Here is a 20,866-nt window from a genome sequence, read left to right on the forward strand (position 1 = left end):
GTGCATACTGAAGAACTCAAATTTCTGCTGGTATAACTTTGATTTGTGCTCATGAGCTTCTTTTGTTAACTCCTCTGCTGAGTGCATTTATACTTCAGCTTATCTTATCTTCTTATGCTTTGCTCCCCTTCAATAAGGACCCTTTGAAGTCTGTCATTCTGACAGTAAACAGTGTCTTGTGTAAGGGAATGGAAAATAAAGGCTGCCAAGAAGGCCAGCTCTGATTGCCTCAGGCTCTTTCATCTTCTCAGCAGTGAGGCTCTTGCTCTGGAGAGCACTTTGCAGTACATCCAGAGATGGTTTTTTTTTCTTTTTCGCCGCTTGCTTTGTGTGTTCCGAGTGCTAAAATAAAAAAAACACCTCAGGAAAATAATTATAAAAACAAGACCAGTTAATCTTTACAGATCTCCTGATTGTCTAGTGTGGTGTGCTATATCCGGGGCAAATGTTTGGTCAGACAAACCCTTTTGGTCTAAGTGGAAACTGATTAATATCACACACTGCAGGGAAATGTGAAACATTTCAGACATCCATCCCTGTGGGGCCAGGGGTATGTGATATCTTCTTAATCTAGCAGTTGGCTATAGGGTATCCAAAGTTCCTAAGACCTGGAGCCATACACAAACCTGTATTTTGTCAAAACTACCAGACAATGTACCTATTACTTACACCTCAACTTCTCTGCACCACTAGTTTTCTCTCTGTCCATGAACTCCCTACTCCAGGGGTTCTCAAACGGATCCCCAGTTGTTGTTGGACTACAGCTCCCATCATCCCCAGCCACAATGGCTAAAGTCCATTGTGGCTAAGGTTGATGGGAGTTGTAGTCTACCATCTGGTGACCCAGGTTTGAGAACCTCTGCCCTACCCCTTAATGCTACCGCATTTCCTTCCTGCAGCAGCCCCCAACCCCTGTTGCTTCCACTGTGCCAAATGTAGCCAGACAACTACTCTTCCATTATGCCTCTTTTTTACATTCTTGGTGCCACTACCTCTTGCTTTCCTTCGGTCCTAGAGTGGCCTTGGGATGGAAAGTTGCATCTTGTGTGGGCCTAGTGTGCACACACGCTTGGATGTTACTATCACAGCCCTCCTGACAGCAGTAGAATGGTTCGCCCCAGAGCTACATCCTCTTGACAGTAGCACATCCCCATCAGCTAGGCTGTAGGGAATTTTGGGATTAGACACACTAGACACAGACCAGAAGGTGGTTTATCAATGGGGAAAGATTGATTCAGTCCCTAAAATAAGGGTAAGGGACTGTGTTTGAAAAAGGTAAAAGTAAAGTGTACTGTCGAGTCGGTGTCGACTCCTGGCGACCAGAGAACCTTGTGGTTGTCTTTGGAAGAATACAGGAGGGCTTTACCATTGCCATCTCCCGCACAGTGTGAGATGATACCTTTCAACATCTTCCTATATTGCCGCTGCCCAGTATAGGTGTTTCCCATAGTCTGGGAAACATATCAGCGGGGATTCGAACCGGCAACCTCTGGCTTGCTAGTCAAGTCATTTCCATGCTGCGCCTTTAGGTGTAGGGGGAAGGAAAGGATACAGCACCACAAACTAAGCAAAATATAATAAAAGCTAACTAGCCTCATGTAACAGATCCTTATTGCTCTCATGAGGATTTCATGTTCTGGTTCCAGTGGGCAGACTGACTCCTCCTCCTCCTCTCCTCCTCCTCAAGAGTTAGATTTTTCTTGGACACATGCATCCCTGGGGGGCAGAGCTTAGCCAATCACTGCAAAGCTGTCTTAGCATTGCAGGGCGGTTGCTTGCAACTTTTACTAAACACTAACTAAAGAGAGTTGCAAACTGTAAGAGTCAGAGCCTTACATTTGAGACGATGCAAAGATTTGGTTACAATATCTTCTCTGCTGCTGGAGGAGGACATATCCTGTGGGTTATTCTTCCCACATGCTCCAGAGGCAGGACTATGTTAATTAACTGAGAGCTTTAAGATCCTGGGAAGGATAGCACAGTACTTCCAGTGACTGTTGCTGGTGTTTATCTTATGTTTCTTTTTAGATTGTGAGCCCTTTGGGGACAGGGGTCCATCTGATTGATTTATTATTTCTCTGTGTAAACTGCCCTGAGCCATTTTTGGAAGGGTGGTATAGAAATCAAATAAATAAAAATAAATAAATAAATAGTCTAACCCAGTTTCTGTAGTCCTGCATCCTGGAGGCAGCCTTCTCTTTTATCCTTATCCAAGGCCTTTACCTCTCTTTTTCATTTCCTTTCAATCTCTTACCTTAGTACCGTTTAACCTTGCTTCTTTTTGTTGTTCCTCCTTTTAAAAAAAATCCTTTATTTTTCTATTCACTCCTTCCTTCTATCCCTGGTCTCTCCCTCAACCCTCTACAGCAGGGATGTCAAACTGTGGCCCTTCTGCATATGTTGGCCTACAACTCCCATCATCCCTGGCTATTGGCCACTGTGGCTGGGGATTATGGGAGTTGTAGTCCAAAAACAGCTGGAGGGCCACAGTTTGATATCCCTGCTCTACAGGATGCAGAGAAAGGGACAACAGATTGCTTCCAAAAAGTAGGGACCACTCTGATTTCCTGCCCAAATGGTCCTCAGGTGCGCCAAGCACCATCAGGTCCTCGTCAACGCTGCCCGCCCCCCCCCCCCCCCGCAATTGGCCGGACCCAGGAGACGGTCCTCAGGCACTTCAACCATCGCCTCCGCGGGCTTACTTCAGCTTCCATCCCAGTAGGGCTGAGACAAGCAGAGGCTGCAGACACTGCAAACATAACGAGGCCTACTCACCCTCACCCCGCCCCCAGGCCCACCCTTCTCAGCAGCAGCCTCAACATCCTCTATCTTGCAGTCTGGTCTTGCGAGGAGCAGGCATGGGCCAGGAATGGCCAGCGGAGCTTAGAAGCCAAGATTTGCAACAGCTAGGCCAGGTAATGGAAGTTCTGTAGCGGCTGCCGCCAGCCCCAGGAGAAGGCAGGGTCCAGCATCCAGGGGATGATCAGAGCCGGAGCGGCTTGCGACCATCACATCCCACCACCCTGAACAAAGGAGGCTGCAACAAGGCAATGGTCACCAGAGCCAGCTCCCGCATTACGGCAGCTTCCACACCAGACAAGGACATTGCTCCCAAAAGACCGTCAGAACCAGTGGGACCAGGGCCATCTGGCAATCTGCTTGAGAGTTTTCCCATAGATTTGACCCAGTCAGCACCCCCAGTCCCAGCTGGGAGCAATCTAACGGGTCCCCTACCACCTGATGTAAATTGCCTTCCTCAACCAGACCTAAATAATGAGGTCCCTCTTGTCTGGCAGACATAGTTTCAAAATATGCTCTCCCATTCATTAAAGCAGAAGAGGTCCTCCAAAGAGGGGAAGCATAAACACAGAAGGAGGGGGGAGTCTTCTTCCTCTTCATCTTCTTCCTCTAGCCTGATCTTCAAAAGATCCAAGTGAAAAATTAAACATTCTAAGCAGTGTTCCCTCTAACCCCTGCTAACTTAACAAAGAGGCACCTTTGAACATGGTGATTCTGTTTATTTAGCAGGGGGAGAGTAACTGGCCCTCTCTACCCCCAGCACAGTACCTCCAGTGACTGTTGCTGGTGTCTATCTTGTGTTTCTTTTTAGATTGTGAGCCCTTTGGGGACAGGGATCCATCTTATTTATTTATTATTTCTCTTTGTAAACTGCCCTGGGCCATTTTTGGAAGGGCAGTATAGAAATCGAATTAACAACAACAACAACAGGGTTTCCCAAATGTTGTTGACTACAACTCCCAGAATCCCCAGCTGCAATGGCTTTTGCTTGGGGATTATGGGAGTTGTAGTCAACAACACATGGGAATCCCAGATAGAGGGAACACTGGTGGAAGTGAGTACAATCGTGCTTGCAAAAGCACTTTTACAGTGCTTTTTGCTGCTATCTAGAAACACCCATAATAAGCCACCAGAGGCAGTTGGCTGTTCTTCCTTCACAGTATGTTCACTTCTGTCCAGAAGGCACCTTTCTAACCTGGAAGCCCAATCTAAATTGTATAGGGTCTGGCAATGTATCTTGGTGGCAAAGGTAATGCATTCTACATGGCTTTCAGTGACATTCTGAATTATCTAACTATGATTCTCCTAATCCCCACCCAAATGTACCAGAGGGCCCTGAATCCAGGGAGCCTAAGCCCAGAATGTAACTCCCTGGGCATCACCCTGGGCATACATCCTACCCTCACTCTCCATTAGGAGGTTCTGATGCAGAGCAGGACTCTAAAGAGGATGGGGAATGGTCTGATGACCAAAATGATGATCATTTGCTACCTCCCAGAGGTTATTTCCTTCAGAGGATTTTGGTTTGATTTGATTAAGTGCCATCAAGTCGGTGTCGACTCTTAGCAACCACATAGATTCTCTCCAGGATGATCCATCTTCAACTTGGCCTTTAAGGTCTCTCGGCAGTGCATTCATTGCTGTCGTAATCGAGTCCATCCACCTTGCTGCTGGTTGTCCTCTTCTTCTCTTTCCTTCAACTTTCCCCAGCATTATGGACTTCTTGAGGAGCTGGGTTTTCACATAATGTGTCCGAAGTATGATAGTTTGAGCCTGGTCATTTGCGCCTCGAGGGAAGATTCTGGATTGATTTGTTCTATGATCCATTTGCTTGTTTTCCTGGCTATCTCTAGTATCCTCAAAAGTCTTCTCCAGCACCAAAGTTCAAAAGCATCAATACTTTTTCTATCTTGCTTCTTCAGAGTCCAGCTTTCACATCCATAGAGTGTCACGGGAAAAACCATGGTCCGAAAAATTCTAATCTTTGTATAGAGACATCATGGCATCTAAATATCCTTTCCAAGGCCTTCATTGCAACCCTACCAAGTGCTTGTCTGCGGCATATTTTTTGACTGCTAGATCCTTTACTGTTGACAGTCGATCCTAAAAGGGAGAAGCTATCCACCATTTCAATGTCTTCATTATCAGTTCTGAGGCTGGTTGCTGTACCCATTGTCATCAGTTTAGTCTTCTTTACATTTAGTCATAGTTCCGTCTTTTCACTGTGCTCCTTTACTTTCATTACTAGAGCTTACAGATCATCCGCATTCTCAGAGGATTTTACCCATCTGTTAAGGCCATTTCCACCTTGGGTGCACAGCTACATCCAGCCTAAGAGAAACAGCCTTCTCCAAAAGGAGCACTGATTTTCCCAAAACTGAAATCCAGGAACAGTAATGCCTCCTCCCTGGAGTTCTTCGTAGACACAGTGAAACAAAAATAGTCAGCCTCAGCTTCAAACAAAAAGCCTAGCCCAACAGCCACCAAATTTTATTCTGTACAACCCAAACCCATGGAACTCCTAAAAGTTCCTCCCACAGATGCTCCAGTGGTGACACTGCTGTCAGGCACAGTGCCCCCTAAGGATGGGGACAACTCCTTTAGAGATGTTTCTGACAAAAAGATTGAGGCACCCCTCTGGAGCACACATGACTCTTCCTCCCTTACTATTCAGTTATCTGCCACAGCCTCTGTCATAGCTAGAACATCTCTCCTGTGAGTGGATGAACTACAGAACCCACCTACTGACCCAACTAGACTGAAACAAACCCTACTGAAAATCCAGAAAGCACAAGGTTTTATAGCTGATGCAACCCTTGATTCTATCCATTTTTCTGCATGCGCCATCTCCACATCAGTGGTGGTACAGAGGACTTCATGGCGAAAGCACTGGCAGGTAGATGCCACATCCAGATCCAGTCTGGCTTCGGTGTCATATACCTGGTTATTTGGGGAATAAGCTCTCAAAGAGGTATTAATTGAAATGGTGGTGGGGAGGACAGGAGACCTTTTGTCCCTTCAGAACCTCTTATAGGTCCAGGGACAAGGACAATAAACAACAAAGGCCCTACTGGAACAGAAAGCCATACCCTTAAACAAGGATCCCGAACTGCCCCTCCTTCACCCACCAGAGCAAGGCACCTAAGTAACAGTCCTGACTCGTATCCTTCCATAGTGGGGGCCACTTGTCTGAGCATTTTCATTTTTGCGGTACCAGTGATAAGTCAGTTTCTACACAAGGTATATCTGGGCAGAGCGGAAGTGATTCTCGTAGCTCTTTATAGATAGACCCAGGTGGTTCTGGTTTCCAGAGATTCTGCACTTAGCCATAGAGGACCCCTGGCTTGTACCAATAATTCCAGCCCTTATTCAACAAGCTTCTATCCTACACCACAACCCAGCTTGATTAAAATTAGCCATCTGGAGACTGAGCGGAACCTTTTGGGTCTCCACAGTTATTCACCTAAGGTGCTAAACACCATTTTAGCATCACAGTGGCAGTCCACAAATCATATCTATCAATACACCTGGAGAGCCTTCTTGCATTGGTGCACTAAACATCAAATTCAAAAGCATTAATGTGGGATCAGAGGGCTCTTGGCCTTCCTCCAGGAAGAGCAAGACAAGGGACTGAAAGGCAATACCCTAAAAAGGCAAGCAGTGGCTTTAACTAGTGTGCTATCCATACAAAACAAAAAGGACCTATCCAACCATTCTCATCTCAAGAAATTCCTCAGAGGGGCCACTCTCCTCTCTCCACCTACTATGCATCAGTATCCAACTTGGAATCTGCATAAGGTGCTAAAAGCATTACAGGCTCTTCCGTTTGAACCTATACGTTCAATTCCCCTGAGATTGCTGTCCTTTAAATTAGCCTTCTTAATCACTATCACATCTGCTCGGAGAGTATTGGAATTACAGGCCTTGTATGTTATAAAACGTGTTTTTGCTCAGGATTCAGTTCGACTCATTCCAGACCCCTCCTTTGTCCCCAAAGTTTTGTCTGTCTTCCATTGTTTACAGGACATCATATTGCCTTCATTTTGCCCTAATTCAGTCCACCACTTGGAGAAGGCCTGGCACAAACTAGATGTTCCACGGATTCACTGTTTGTGTCATACCTGTCCACCTCCATGGGTTAGAAGGTTTCAGCAGCCACCATAGCCAGGTGGATCAAAGCATGCCTTAGCCTATGAAACACAGTTTGTGAGATTGCCATCCAATGTTACTGCACATTCCACCAAAGCAGCAGCAATGTTGACAGCGTTTTCTACCAACGCTCCCATTTTGGAAATCTGTAAGGCATCTGTAAGGCCCTCATAAAACATTACAAGTTAGGTTTTTTCAGATCTGTCAGCGCATCCTTTGGTGGAAGGATATTACAGCAGGCTCTTCCTCCTCAGTAGTCTGGGACACTGCACCCAGGTTTCTTAAGCTGTGGCAAATCCCACAGGAGATGTTCTCCCCCAGCAGCAGAGAAAGGAGCATTGGTTACTTACTGTGAAGGCTTCTTCTTGCTGCTGGAATGGAGGACATCTCAACCCACCCTGTCAGCTAACCCAGACTACTGAGGACACAGTTTTTTCATGGGTTGGTCTATCCTTCCCAGGCTCTTAAAGCTTTCAGTTGATTAGCATAGTCCCTGCCTCTGGAGCAAGTGGAAAGGATAATCCACAGGAGATATCCTCTGTTCCAGCAGCAAGAAGAAGCCTTCACTGTAAGTAACCAAATGTTCCTTTTTGAAAATTCTGTTTCCATTCCCTTTTTTCATCTACCCAGAAGCAACAGTTGCATAGTTTGATGACTCCTGAGTTACCCCCAAGCATGCAGGCAAGCTCATTCTTCACATAAAGTTAAAGAAACATTCTTCAGTATTTCAAAACCATTCTACATGTTATCTTCATGATCAGTAAACTCTATTGGGGGTGGGGGGAAATGGGAGAAATCTTTTGTTTGTGTCAGAGGGTGTAGCTAAGTCGATTTGTTCCTCACCAATAATAGGCTACTATTGAAACAGCAGACTGAAACGAATCCTATAATACCCTATACATCTGTCTAGTTCAGTACTACAGTTAGGTTTAATTGGTTTTCACAACAGGGGTGCACATAACTGCTTTCTACTGGCAAGAACATAAAAAAAGAAGAAGAATCCTGGCAAGTTCTCCCAAGCCTGGGAAAGGGGCAGAGGATCACCCAAACTGTGCACTGTTTTTGGATAGGTTAAGAAAGCAGTGAGACTCCTTGGTGTGTGTTAACCTTGTTAACACACAAGTCAGTGCAAGGCCTGGTAGCTCCTCTGCCTTTCTTTAGAAGAGTGGGGATTTCCCTGGCCTTGTATCAAGCCTTGGAGAGAATTGGAACTGAACTTTTCTGAAGTTCAGCAAATCAGGAATGAGCCCAACCTCCTGCAGCTTAGACCTGGGGAGCAGGGGAGACTTTCCTCCTCAGAAGTTGTGCTGCACCTCAGAGCTCTGAAACTCAGCATGATGTCAAGGTCAAGTCCCCTGATGTCCCCCTTCAGCCTTGGCCAGGTGAAGACAAGTGAGGATAAGGTTTGGATTTGTTGAACCCCTGTTTTGGGCTAAAACTATAGAAAGACCAAGCAGCTGCAGTGAGCAAATTGAAATTCCCTCGTGCCCTGTAGGCAGGTGGGTGCTGCTGCTTTGTGGGCTCATTGATCATTTAGTGTTCCTTTCCTTCTTTCTCTTAGGTCTGAACTGATCCAGTTGGTGGCTGTGACGCAGAAGACAGCAGAAAGGTCTTACAGGGAACACATTGAGCAGCAGATCCTGACGTATCAGCGCAGGTCAGAAAAATCTACCTGGGCATTTACCCCAAGAGTTCAACACTATAATCCAAGTTTAATGCCCAAAGGAAGAAGGTTTACAGCAAGACATTATGAATCAGGAGAGGGCAAGTTGTCTCTTTCAAAATGCTATTCCAACAAAGCGATTGACCTGGAGCTGGATCTTCATGTTTTGGAATAGACAGCAAATTCTGTTCCTGCAGCTTTCATTTGAGCCAGAGCCCAGTACTATCATTGCCTATTATATTTATTCATTAGGGAATGAAGTCTGCTGGTGAAAAGAGAAACCAATCTGAGACCTGGTGGCACCTGGGTATTTTATTCTACGGTTAATAGAATTGCTTTTCAACCAAAAAAAAAAAAGCACTCAGAGTAGTTTGCCTAGCATAAAAAATAAAAAGGTGCTTCTTTGTCCCAAAGGGACTCTTAATCTGAAAAGAAGCACAAGGGAGACGCAAGCAACAGCCACTACGATGCTGGGATGAATAGGAGCAATTGCTGTCTCTCTGCTAAATGTAAAATAACCTTTTAACCACCACTTAAAAGGTGCCTCTTTGCCCAGTTAGCAGGGATCAAATAAATCATCATACAGTGAGATCTCCCATTTGCTTAATAAGCAAGTTTGGAGAGCAGCCATTGGATTTGCATGCAAATCCTGAATTGCAAACAGAAGTTGGCACACAGGAGCAGTCCTCTCCCAAGTTGCAGGTAGTTTCAGGGAACTGAGATGACAAACGCCAGCCTCTCTCCTTTTTAAGCTTCTGTCTTAAGTCTGCCATATGTAGGGAATGGACAAGCAATAAGAACTGCTCAAAGGCATACTTTGATCTGTGCCTGGGTATGCACATAGTTTGAAGCAAAACATGCTGAAATGGATCTGTGACCATTTTGGATTTTGGTCTGATACTGGAACCTACACCATAACTATTTCTTATTTGCATTTATTTTATTTATGGAGATCAAATCCACAGTGCTTCCCTTTGATGTTTATTGCAGCTGGTTAAAAGTATCAGATTACATCTTGGAAAAAAACTTGCCTGTCTTCCAACCTGGTGTCAAGGTGAGAATTCTTGAAATGTAGCTCATTGCTGGAAGATTGAAAATAGCTCTGACCTCTATACAGTTTTTGTTAAAACTCTGATTAGAGGTTTTGCAAATTAAGAATTTACTTAATATATGAAGAAAGTATTATAAAGTGTCAAGTACACAAAAATGCTACAGAAATTATTGCTGATAATATCTTCTTTGAGCATGGGAATCTCTGCAAAAAACATTCTGTAGTACACTGCTGTAAGGAGAACGGTTTCTTTCTGCAGTTTCTTAAGGAAGTCTAGGACATCTGGACTTCATAGGACTCATGCAGGATACTTCAGTCTAACCCACCATGGTTCCTGCTGGTCCATGAAGCTCGCAGACCATTTTGCTTTGTTTTTGCACTTCTCTTTGACGATGATGGTGCTGCAGAGGGAAATAAGGCTTGGTAGAAACCCTTCGGGACTCCTGTTTGTACTAAGGCTAAGCAAAAATGTGGAAAGCTAGTATATCACATGCCTTTATGGCTGACCAAAAGTATTACACACTTTGTTTCGAAGTTCTGTTGTCTACAGTAAAGGACCTGTATAGGCTTTCTAGGAAAGTGTGGGGTTCAGCACTGGTCGAGCTGCTCCCAAATAGCAAAGAAAGCAGCACTGGCAATTAGTCTGAGAGGGAGAGGAAAAAAAATCAAACATCATTTCTTAACCTTCCACAGCTTAAAGACAAGGAGAGACAGATGATCAAGGAACGCTTTAAGGTAATTAGCTATTGAAAACCAGGCAAATAATCTTGCTGTTAGCTGTGTGCCCATTTTGTTGCCATGTGATATTCAGATACAGATCTGTGCTTAACATCATCTTCTCTGTGGGAAAGGGCTTTAATGATGGCCTGGAGGAGCTCTGTAAAATCCAGAAGGCTTGGGCCATCCCTGATACAGAGCAGAGGGACAAAATCCGGCAAGCCCAGAAAACTATTGTGCAAGAGACCTACGCTGCCTTCCTAAACAGGTGACTACTACTCTTCCTGCAGTGACTTCTATTCATCCTGTTCTGTCAGGCAAGCAAGGCTTTGCGGGATGTCTTCTCGCATTCCTGCTGTCTGCAAATGCCATCCCCATTGTATGTGTAACATATTAGCTGTCCTTGGGTGGATCAAAGAGCCAGAGTTCCACACAGAGATTAACCAGCATCACAGGAATCTCCCAGCATGTGTGATAAACATAGAGCCTTTCTCTTCAGCCCTGCCATATAGCAGATTTACAACTGCTTGTAGCACTTGGGCAGATGGTGACTGAATTAAATTCACTGTACCGTTTTGCTGGCCACTGGTAAAGGAGGGGAGGAGATCTGTAGAGTGGGAAGTCTCCCTCTTTACAACTTCTGAGCTTGTCACACAGGATTTTTCCCCCTTTTGCCTTGACAGGTATGGCAATGTGCCCTTTACCAAGAACCCAGAGAAGTACATAAAATACAGAGTTGAGCAGGTGGGTGAGATGATTGAGAAGCTGTTTGACACATCAGCATGATCTTCCTGTCTCAGTGCCAGTGCTTTCCTCGTCTCCTCACCAGCACCTTGTGAAGGCCATGAGTTATGCTTGTATTTATCACATTTATTAACTGATTAAAACATGATGTATTGCTTGTCTGACTTACTTAAAGTTCATAGGTGACACCTGGAATCTCCCCAGGTTGTGTGTGTCTGTCTCTCTTATAAAGATTGGTAGAAAAATTCCTGTATCAGGATTAAAGCTTTCAGTACAGTCTACACACAAACAGAATATGTGGCACAGAGCAAGCTATATCTCTTCTAAGGCACAATTTCTGGCATCCTTGTGTGGGCTTAAAACCCCATCTTTCTGTTTTTAAAAAGTTTCTAACCTCATGGTGGCAGTACTCTTCTTTTGGACACCCAAATTAAATTGAAGTTATTTAAGACCACAGAAAGGTAAACTGAGAAAATGGTGAATATCTTATTAACTATCTCAGCTCTGCTTTGGCTGCACAGGAAAACAAAATAGAGAGAAAAGTGCCGCTTAGCTATTGCTAGTGGATATATGAACATTTGGGTTTTTCTGAAGGGCAAGTAAATAATAGTAGGGGCAGATGAATAGCCATCATAACTGCAATGGCCTCTCTTTACACCCCATCTCTTGAGCAAGGCATGAGTTGACAAAGTGCCTGGAGATAGTCTCATCACTTATAAGTATTGTAAATCCATGTTCATTACTGAACTATGAGATCTTGCTTTACATTTTTCTTCCAAATATAGCATGAACTCCTAATCTCAGATTAGAACTGGAACAAAATGGCAACACAGAAGCATTTGCAACATGCCCCCATGTTTGTTTGAAAAATACTACATCATGTTGCAATGAAGTTCAACCCATATTTCACTGTGGCTTCCAGGGGTGAGCAAATGTTTGAGCCCGAAAGATCTTTCAAAGTGGTTCACAAGAAGTCAACAAAACAATAAGAGATATAATCAAACCACTTGTTAGTAATTTTTTAAAAATGAACATTCTTTCTAGAGTTGAAAAGAGCAACAGGCATTTTCTGTAGATGTTGAGTGTTTCCACTGGGCATAGTCCTTTATCTTCAAATGGCAAGCTCCAGATGAGGTTATGGGAAGTATATTGGATTGTCTTTTACAACACTGCTGGATTATAGTGCTCTGATTCTAGAAGAGTAAAAGCCCAGGCAGTCAGTTCCTTGATGGCATTCATGCTCTTAAATGTCATTTAAAGCTGGAGGGGTTTTAACAGTAGTTGGTTTTTCCTACTTAAAATTTAGGACTGTTATTAAAGCACAGTTGGTGAACATTCTTGAGCTAGAAATGAGGTGATGGGAAGGAATGAAGAAGGGGGCCTTATTCTCACAGAATTAGTAGAAAGATTACACAAGTTTGCATTCTTTTTGGATTCTCACCAGCTCTGTTCCCAAATCCAGACATTGCAACCAGCCTTTTTAATCAGGATCAGCTAATCAGGACTACAGAAAGGTTAAAACAGAAAACAGGCAATTGGAATAAAAATATGAGTCAGCAATCGGGATGAAACAATGGCAGGGGAGAAGGGAGATGGAGACACTGACTGTAATAGGAGACTTATAACTAAAGTACAGGTTGAATTTTCAGGAAGATTGAAGACAGGGGTACAAGCAAGTAGAGATGTAACATAGCAGCTAATGGGTATAGGAACACTCTTCCTTGAGAAGCATTGTATTTGAGGTGATATGAAATTTCCCCTTGTGGTAGCTGAGCTGTGATGGTGCATTTACACATGCAACCTGATGTTCCATTTGATACATGATGGACATGTTTGAGTCAGACGGAATAACAGAGCTTTGAAACAGTTCTAGCTTTCCATCTGTAAGTGCCCTCTAACAACACTGCTGTTAGAACATGCTGTAGCTGGCTCCTGAGCAGTGTCTGCCCAGTTTTCCTTTTGACAGATGAACCACAACCAAAATAATAATAAATGTTCCCTTAGTCCATCTGGTTGTTTGGACATAGTATCAATGAAAGGCACCAACTATACCCTTTTCCTTTTAGTGTCCTGGTAATTCTACACTGTCCTATTAGAAAAAGCAGATCAGGAAAAAGAGTACACACAGAAGTTATGGCACTCTGTTAATCCAACTGTAATTGGAGATTCATTCATGGAGGCTGAAAAGGAGCACCTGGTCTAGCACCCGTGTTTTAGTTTCAGGCACGAGAAAATCTGGTATTTCCAGACAAACGTTAGTTGCCTGAGCTTATTAGGAACAGAGTAACATTTGTTCTCTTTAGTCAGTCAGTCATTTAATTACAGTCAACGACCAGACCAAAAGTAGTTATAAACATACAATGGAAATACTACAATAAAACATCAGATAATATCAAACACGCACACACACAACTAGTAAAATCATCACCTAAAAAGAGTCTACTCCTAGACAGTATCAAGAAAGAACAATATATCAGCAACCTATTATTATTAACAAATTATCAACAGAACCAGGTAATTAACACATTACTATGTTGATTGGTCAATACATCTCTTCCAAAATCTGCAGGCAACTCCACATTCTAGCAATGTTATAAGAAATTTTAGTTTTTTAAATCTGAGAACAGATCAGTAGGAGAGAACAACAAAAATCATTAGATCTACCTGGGAACTTATGTAGAATAGGAACAATAAATTCTTGACATATATCTCAAAACTGACTACACAAAAGGACATCTCTTTTGTAGGTGTAACTCTGGCTGGTGTTTTTCAAAGCTTGTATTTAGTTTGGAACCATACAGGCTTTCAGATTAAAAGTTCCTGCTGTGGTATAAAAGAATGAAAGGATGGATGCTTGGCTATCTAACTATTCATGGCTTTTGGCTAGTCAGTATGGTCTCCGCTTGAACCACGGTCCCCTTGTGATAAAAAGAATCATGCTGCTTTTATAGATACTTTCAAAAGCCTGAATGTTCAAGACTACCACTTGCAGAAGTTCCCCCATAAGCAGGCCCTTTCAGTAACCTGGGGCTACCCTGAGCTCATTTTGTGATGGCCAAAGTAATTAAATATTGTAAAATCAATAAAGACTGCCTTTCAGTAGAAACCTTTCACAATTTACTTTTCAGTGGTTTTATTTGCATTTTAAAAACAATCCATACACAGTAGGAAATCGAGACAAACATTTAAAACTACATAAAGACAATGAAAATCTGCACTAAATAAGAGTGTTTTTACTTGTCTGGGAATAGAGAGCAAAGAATAACACATCCAGGCGTTCCTGGGGCAGAGCATTTGATCAATATGAATGGGGCAGTCTCCACATTTTTAGGGAGGAGAGGTCATTTGTGTCCTAACTAAAGTGTATCAGAATGCCTCTTTCAATCCACCCTTTCTTTTTTCATTGCCTCAGAGAATGATTCGAAGGCACAAGCTGAAGGCTGGGCCAGGAAGCTACATAGATAGGAGGGAGACTGCCTGGAAACAGTGGTGCACCTAGGTAATTTTGGAGCCTGGGCCTAAAGGCCTTTTGAAACTCCCCCCCCCCCAAGTTAAGCATCACTTTTTTTAACACGTAGGTTCTTGAGGGCACAAACCACACTACCCAGGACAGACTAATGAGGATTGGAGGGGCCCGCAGGGGGTGTAGAGGCCCTGGAATTTGGCCCCAAAGTCCAAGGGTAAGAGTGCCTTTGCCTGGAAACCATATGGGGTGCCTTATGTAACTGCAGTAATAATTATTTGCAGGGGTGTAGCTATAATTGAGTGGATGGGTTCAAAGAACCTGGGCCCCCAAGCTCCGGAGGGCCCCCCAGCGCCACCCTTCCTTATCTTCTTCATTATCTCCCTCACTCCGAGGGGCCGCCAGAGAGAGGGGTGAACACAGGCCCCTTCTCCCCTAGCTACACCCATGATTATTTGTTAACCTCCACTAGGCTTGAGCCACTGAAGAACAAAATCCATTGTCCAGTAATACAGACGTGCAGTATTTAAAATCAAAGCGATTTATGCAGATAGAGGATGGGCAAAAGTGCGTAACTCCAGCTGAGTACAAGAAGTGACAATATTTAACATGGATGGCCTTGTGTTATCCTCTGTTTCCCCACTTGATTCCATCTAGGTGGTCTTCTCCTGGAGGCTTCTCAGATTCACAATGCCAAAACAGCCAGAGGGCTGCAAATAGGACATGAAACATAACAGCTAGTCCTAAGTAGACAAAGAAGAAGAGCCTGTCCAAAGCGGCAGAAGCTTGTTTCAGCGGCAACCCCTCTTCTTTTGTTCCGCAGTCTACAGGGTGGAGAAGAAAGATGTGCCAAGTGAACTCTCAGCTTGAAAGTTCCATATGACCAAGAGCATTTGAGGGAAAACACAAATAATCTTCCACACCAACATTATCTGGGTGATTGCCACAAAAACCCAAACAGACAGAATAAACCAAAAAGTATATTTAGCAAAAGGTAAATGTTGAATAACGCTGAGAGAACAAACAGCTGCTATTTGATGACCTGATTTCACCAAAACTGAAATATTTGTTTAAAAGTAGATCATTAATGTGTGATGTGGATCTAAATACTTTGGCAAGCAGTTCTGAAATAATTAATTCGTACAGGAATTTTAAAAAAATGATTGGGCTTGTAATGTTCTGACTGATACATGAATTCAACAAATATTTATATACCGCTTTTCAACAAAAGTTCCCAAAGTGGTTTACATAGATATAAGGTGTGTCGCTTTAATTGAGTGGATGGGTTCAAAGAACCTGGGCCCCCCAGCTCCTGAGGCCTCCCCCAGCTCCACCCCTCCCTATTTTCTTCATTATCTCCCTCACTCCAAGGGCCTCCAGGGAGAGTGGTGAACACAGGCCCCCTCTCTCCTAGCTACGCTCCTGAAATATATCCTGATTTACCATGCATGAGTGCTTCTAACAAAAGCACATACTCAGTGTTCGTCTTCCTGCTTCCAAAGCATGGGTGCTTTTTCACAACTGGGACTCTTTTTGCCACTCTCCCTTTGCTCCAGAAGTGTTGCGACCCTCAGGGACATGTTTCCACAGATCAAAGAGCACTTCTGGAACAAAGAGAGATTAGCAAGAAATGTATATGGCAGCTTCCTATGTTCCTATGTTGCACTCTTGCTCGTGAGCACCCATGCTTCGGAAGCAAGGAAGGCCAGCGCAGCATGCATGCTTTTGTTAGAAGTGTGCACACATGGTTAGGAAGTTGGCCTCTGGATGTAGCTTAATTAAAGCTGGACGTTTTCCCCCCTTTGCAAGCTAGATATCTTGGTAGGGGAAATGTAAACTTCCTAAATGGGATAGAGCGCTCTCATCTTAAGGCTTTGTGTCTGGGTACAAAGCTCTCAGACTTAAGGCTTCAAGGAAAGGAGAGAGCAAGTCTTTGGAGTTATCCGGTCTGTAGCTGCCAACTTTCTCCTGATAGCAATTTGGAACCACATTGTCTTTGTGGCAGCATTATGGCAGAGTATGGAAGAGGAGATGAACCTATGCTTTGGCACCAGAATACTCTCCTGCCACAGAGTTAAGTGGACCAGAGCCTTACCTGCATCGGGATTTAGTTTCATTATATTGAAGGGGAGCTTGCTCGTCATCTTCCCTCTGAAATGTCGCTGTTCTCTTTCTTCCTGTTAATGCTTACCATTTGTCCTAGGATCTTTGGTATCTTCTGGGTGATGACTTGGGTCTGTAGCTAAGATAGTAGAAGCCCTGGCCTTTCCCTCTTGCAATCCACACTTCAGCCAGAGATTATTGTTGTCTGCAACTAATTTTGTCACCAAGACGGTCTCAATTGTGCTAAGGACCAGTAATACCAAGAGACCAATGTAGTAATAACCTGGAGGTTGAAAGGGGAGGAAATTAGTTGCACTGTTGACCAGTTTTTAAATTAATTGTTTAAACAGCTGGCTTAGTGAAGGTGCTGAGGGCAGCTGTGAAATCCCAAACGAAGACAGAGAGGCTGGAAACCTCAAAATTAGTGTACCGAAAAGCTAATGCACATACTTTTCCAGACAGAAACGTCGTGCTTTCAGATGTTGCTAGTCATTCAGGAAGGAAACCTCTAGCCTTTGGACAACACATCTGCAATTTTGTATTCTTGCATGCTATTTCTTTTGTGTCTCCAGAAGCTTGAGCTGGACCTACCCCACAGGCTTTGATATTTGTCTGATCTTCAGCAGCAAGTGCTTTGCTGGCACCTGGTATTCTGTATTCCCTGGTGAAAGATCGTTATAATTACAGAATTCTTTGCAACAGGAGTCCTCAAATTAGGGCTTCTTAACCAAGAGATTTCTGCCAAAGTGGGGGGAACACGGCAGTGTGTCAAGAAGGCATTGAAGAAGATAATGGAAGTATTGCAGAGAGGAGAGTATACTTTTTGTGTTGTATACAAAAGGTAAGAGCACAAAACAATGGCAGGTTCAAAGTGACATTTGATGAAAACAAGCAGCTGTGTGGTAGCATTCATTGCAGAAGTAAGAAGATGAAAAGATGGAGGAAGAAAACCACAGGGCTCTGTGGTTGCCAGGAGTCGACACTGACTGGAGGGCACAATTTACTTTTTAAGTATTTTGACACTGTCAGAAGTAAATTAAATTAAACCATGTTTTACATGTGGAATTGAGTTCCCTACCGTGCTAATAGCAAGGAAGCGACACACACAAACACACAATTGCCCCATTCACTTCTAATAGCCAATCTAACTAAACAGACACTTGCCATCCACTTTTTAAGAAAACTGTGTGTAGCTCCTTCACCTTCCAGCACTATTCAACCCATAAAACTGATCTGGGAAGGAGCTTATGAATTATGGCTCATAACTGATCCTAACACATGCCTCTCCATCCTCAGCAAAGTCAACCACTTTTGAGAATCAAGTTTTCTCAATCTCATAACCATGTGCGTTTCCCCACCCACATAACTGGCTCCATCATTCCTGGGGAGGGGACACAGCCCTGGGCTGTCATTGCTGGCAGCAGCCCCATGCTCCTGCTGCCATGTGTATGCCCTCAGCTATGCAATGTCCTGGGTTTCAGCTTATTCAACTTACTCAGCAAAGGGTTGCAGGAAGCGGACCCTGGTAGGGAGCCAACCAGCGAGGAATGAAACACCAGGTATGCAAGTAACAAGGTGATCATGTAGGACAATCTGTCTTGGAGGGGGATCAGGAAGCCGCAGAGATCAGCTACCACCAGTACAATACTTGGCACTATCAGCGAAAGGAGGGTTCGCATGCCCGTGTTTTCTACATTTAACTGCAAAAGAGACCAGAGTTCGTGGTAAGAGGAAAGAGTGTTTTAGTCTCTCTGGGTTTTACCAAAAAGTGTGTATCTTGAGTATTGGTAGTACAAACTGATTCCTTAATCAGGCTCCCTTTAATAGGTACCATATAAGCTGTTGCTTGCTATCTGTCATGAAAGGCACCCTGTTCTCAAGAATAGTTTGACTTTATTCGTTTCACTTAGCATGCAATTTTCACAAGTAAACTGAGGGGGGAGAGAGAGAGACCACTATCTTCTTGTAATAATGCAGAAAGCAACAAAACTACTTAAAAGCAGAGATTTGAATAAAGTTGCACTGGTGCTGTTAGGTGAACATTTTCAGTGTGAACAGGTGACTTCTGGAGGACCCCAAAACATACCAATTCAACATTTGTTTGTTAGTCCTCTCTGAGCATCTTCTTTGGTGCATTTATCCCCCACCCCACCCCAAAAATGGGGCTGCATCTTTTCCACATCACAATCACATTGTGAATGTGATGGTGTCACAATGCCAAACAGCCAATCATATGTGGCAGTGTGGCAAACATCAAAGGCATACATAATCAATTCAGAGTGAGGGTAATGTACCATTGACCCTGCTCTAAATGGAAGGAGGTAGGGAGGGAATGAATGCCACTGTGATTGCAGCAGTTGTTTGCGCAGCTTCCCCACCAAACAGACAACTTGGGGAAGGAAGAAGGAGGTATGTATGTTGTGGTGGTGGAGGTGGTTCTGCTCACATCTCCTGTTCACATCTCCCCATCACTGAAAATGGACCCCTCTTCATTGCCTGTAAGCAGGGCTATGAAGGCAGGAGTACATAGGAAGCTGCCTTATACTGAGTTAGACCATTGATCCATCTAGCTCAGTATTGTCTACATAGACTGGCAGCAGCTTCACCAGGGTTGCAGGCAGGAGTTTCTCTCAGCCCTATCCTGGAGAATCCAGGGAGGGAACTTGAAACCTTCTGCTCTTCCCAGAGCAGCTCCATCCCCTGAGGGGAATATCTTACAGTGCTCACACACATAATCTCCCACTCAAATGCAAACCACAGCATACCCTGCTTAGCAAAGGGGACAATTCATGCTTGCTACCACAAGACCAGCTCTCAATACAGTGCTCTGTATTGGAGCAGCCTTAGAAATGATTGGCAGAATGGATAAAAAGGAGATGGTGCAGAAGCTAAGAGACTAAGTGTGAACCAGAAAGTCCGGATTCAAACATTTCCCTCTGCTATGAATGCTATAGGTCAGGACTGTACAACTTGGGCACTCCAGCTATTTTTGGACTGCAATTCTTCCCAGCCACAGAGGCCAATGGACAAGATTGATGAGAGTTGCAATCCCACATTTGCAGGAGGCAGGTCAAAGTTGTGCAGCCCTGCTGCAGTAGGTGGCCTTTGACAAGTCACACTCTCTGCCTCAGTCCTCTATTTGCAAGGCAGAGATCATAAATTCAGACCCATAACACAAACCTACCTTACAGGATTATTACAAGAATTAATGATAGCATATGTAAAGCATCTGAAACACTCTAAAATGCTATATAAATGCTAATGTATATTGCCAATGTGTTCTTGGGTCCTGATTTGTGAGCCAGGACTCTTTATCCTGTTCCAGGTTATCTTGATGGGTCAGAGAACCTATCAAGCCAAAGAATCAAAATAAGCTTTGGTTCCTGATAAGCAATTCTGTTGTCTGTCCTGCCACAGTTCTTGCCTTTCCACATTTATTTTTTATGCCCCAGCAACCCTTCATTCTTGCCATTCCCACCAATCAGCAGGGCTGGTCTTGTGGTAGCAAGTATGACTTGTCCCCTTAGCTAAGCAGGGTCTGCCCTGGTTGTATTTGAATTGGAGACTACATGTGAGCACTGTAAGATATCCCCCTCAGGGGATGGGGCTGCTCTGGAAAGAGTATAGGGCTGAGAGAGATTCCTGCCTGCAACCTTGGAGAAGCCACTGTCAGTCTGTGTAGACAGTACTGAACTAGATAGACCAAAGGTCCGATTCAGTATATGGCAGCTTCCTATGTTCCTACTGGAGTTCATGATGGAGAGAATGGCTGGATTATCACATCCCCACCTTCCACCAATCAGCTTCCAGTTCCGTTCAGTTTATTGAGATCTTTGATCAAATAATACCAATCAGCATGAGGATGGCGCTGAACAGATAAGCAGCTGAGCTGACATAGAGTCCAAGTAATCTCCTTACCATCACTATGAAGCATGGCATTGCCATATTCCTTTGGGTTGTGATATTCACAGCAGTGACGAGATATTCATGCTTTATGTTTAGGATTTCATTTCCAATAGAGACACTGAAGTCCAGCTCGTTGACTTGAGAGAGTCAAAGAAATAAGTCACAGATGAGATGGGGTGGGGGTAGATTTAAATAAGGAAAAGATAAATCATTCGTTACTGTTCCTGTTCCTCCGGTTGTCTGAAACCAACAGACAAGCATCAAGTTCTTA

General features: G+C 43.8%; 2 protein-coding genes across 24 annotated transcripts in view; one reads left to right on the forward strand and one right to left on the reverse strand.

The window, feature by feature from the left end:
- EXOC7 (exocyst complex component 7) overlaps positions 1-11,280 on the forward strand; it is an 83,962-nt gene extending 72,682 nt beyond the window's left edge. For all 21 annotated transcript variants that reach the window (XM_053295242.1, XM_053295246.1, XM_053295245.1 and 18 more), the window contains 5 exons: positions 8,510-8,605; positions 9,602-9,665; positions 10,356-10,397; positions 10,514-10,647; positions 11,063-11,280. In XM_053295242.1, coding sequence (XP_053151217.1) covers positions 8,510-8,605; positions 9,602-9,665; positions 10,356-10,397; positions 10,514-10,647; positions 11,063-11,165 — 439 coding nt within the window. In that variant the 3' untranslated portion in view covers positions 11,166-11,280. The remainder of the gene's footprint in view (positions 1-8,509; positions 8,606-9,601; positions 9,666-10,355; positions 10,398-10,513; positions 10,648-11,062) is intronic.
- Positions 11,281-13,427: 2,147 nt separating this feature from the next.
- On the reverse strand, positions 13,428-20,733 carry LOC128344653 (zinc-activated ligand-gated ion channel-like). 3 transcript variants are annotated; one of them, XR_008315965.1, is made up of 4 exons: positions 18,776-18,816; positions 18,185-18,389; positions 16,778-16,972; positions 13,428-15,410 (listed from the first exon to the last, which is right to left on the reverse strand). XR_008315965.1 is itself a non-coding variant. In XM_053295267.1 (3 exons), exons 1-3 carry the CDS (start codon positions 18,366-18,368, stop codon positions 15,211-15,213), a joined length of 579 nt encoding a protein of 192 aa, XP_053151242.1. In that variant the 5' UTR covers positions 18,369-18,441; the 3' UTR covers positions 13,428-15,210. The 3 variants fall into 3 exon arrangements, 1 of the variants encoding a protein (XP_053151242.1); XR_008315966.1 differs by lacking the exons at positions 18,185-18,389; positions 18,776-18,816 and adding an exon at positions 20,608-20,733; XM_053295267.1 differs by lacking the exon at positions 18,776-18,816 and having other exon boundaries at positions 18,185-18,441.
- Between the last annotated feature and the right edge of the window lie 133 nt (positions 20,734-20,866).

The sequence above is a fragment of the Hemicordylus capensis genome, chromosome 2 (assembly GCF_027244095.1).
Source record: "Hemicordylus capensis ecotype Gifberg chromosome 2, rHemCap1.1.pri, whole genome shotgun sequence".
In the NCBI taxonomy this organism is placed as follows: Eukaryota; Metazoa; Chordata; class Lepidosauria; order Squamata; family Cordylidae; genus Hemicordylus; species Hemicordylus capensis.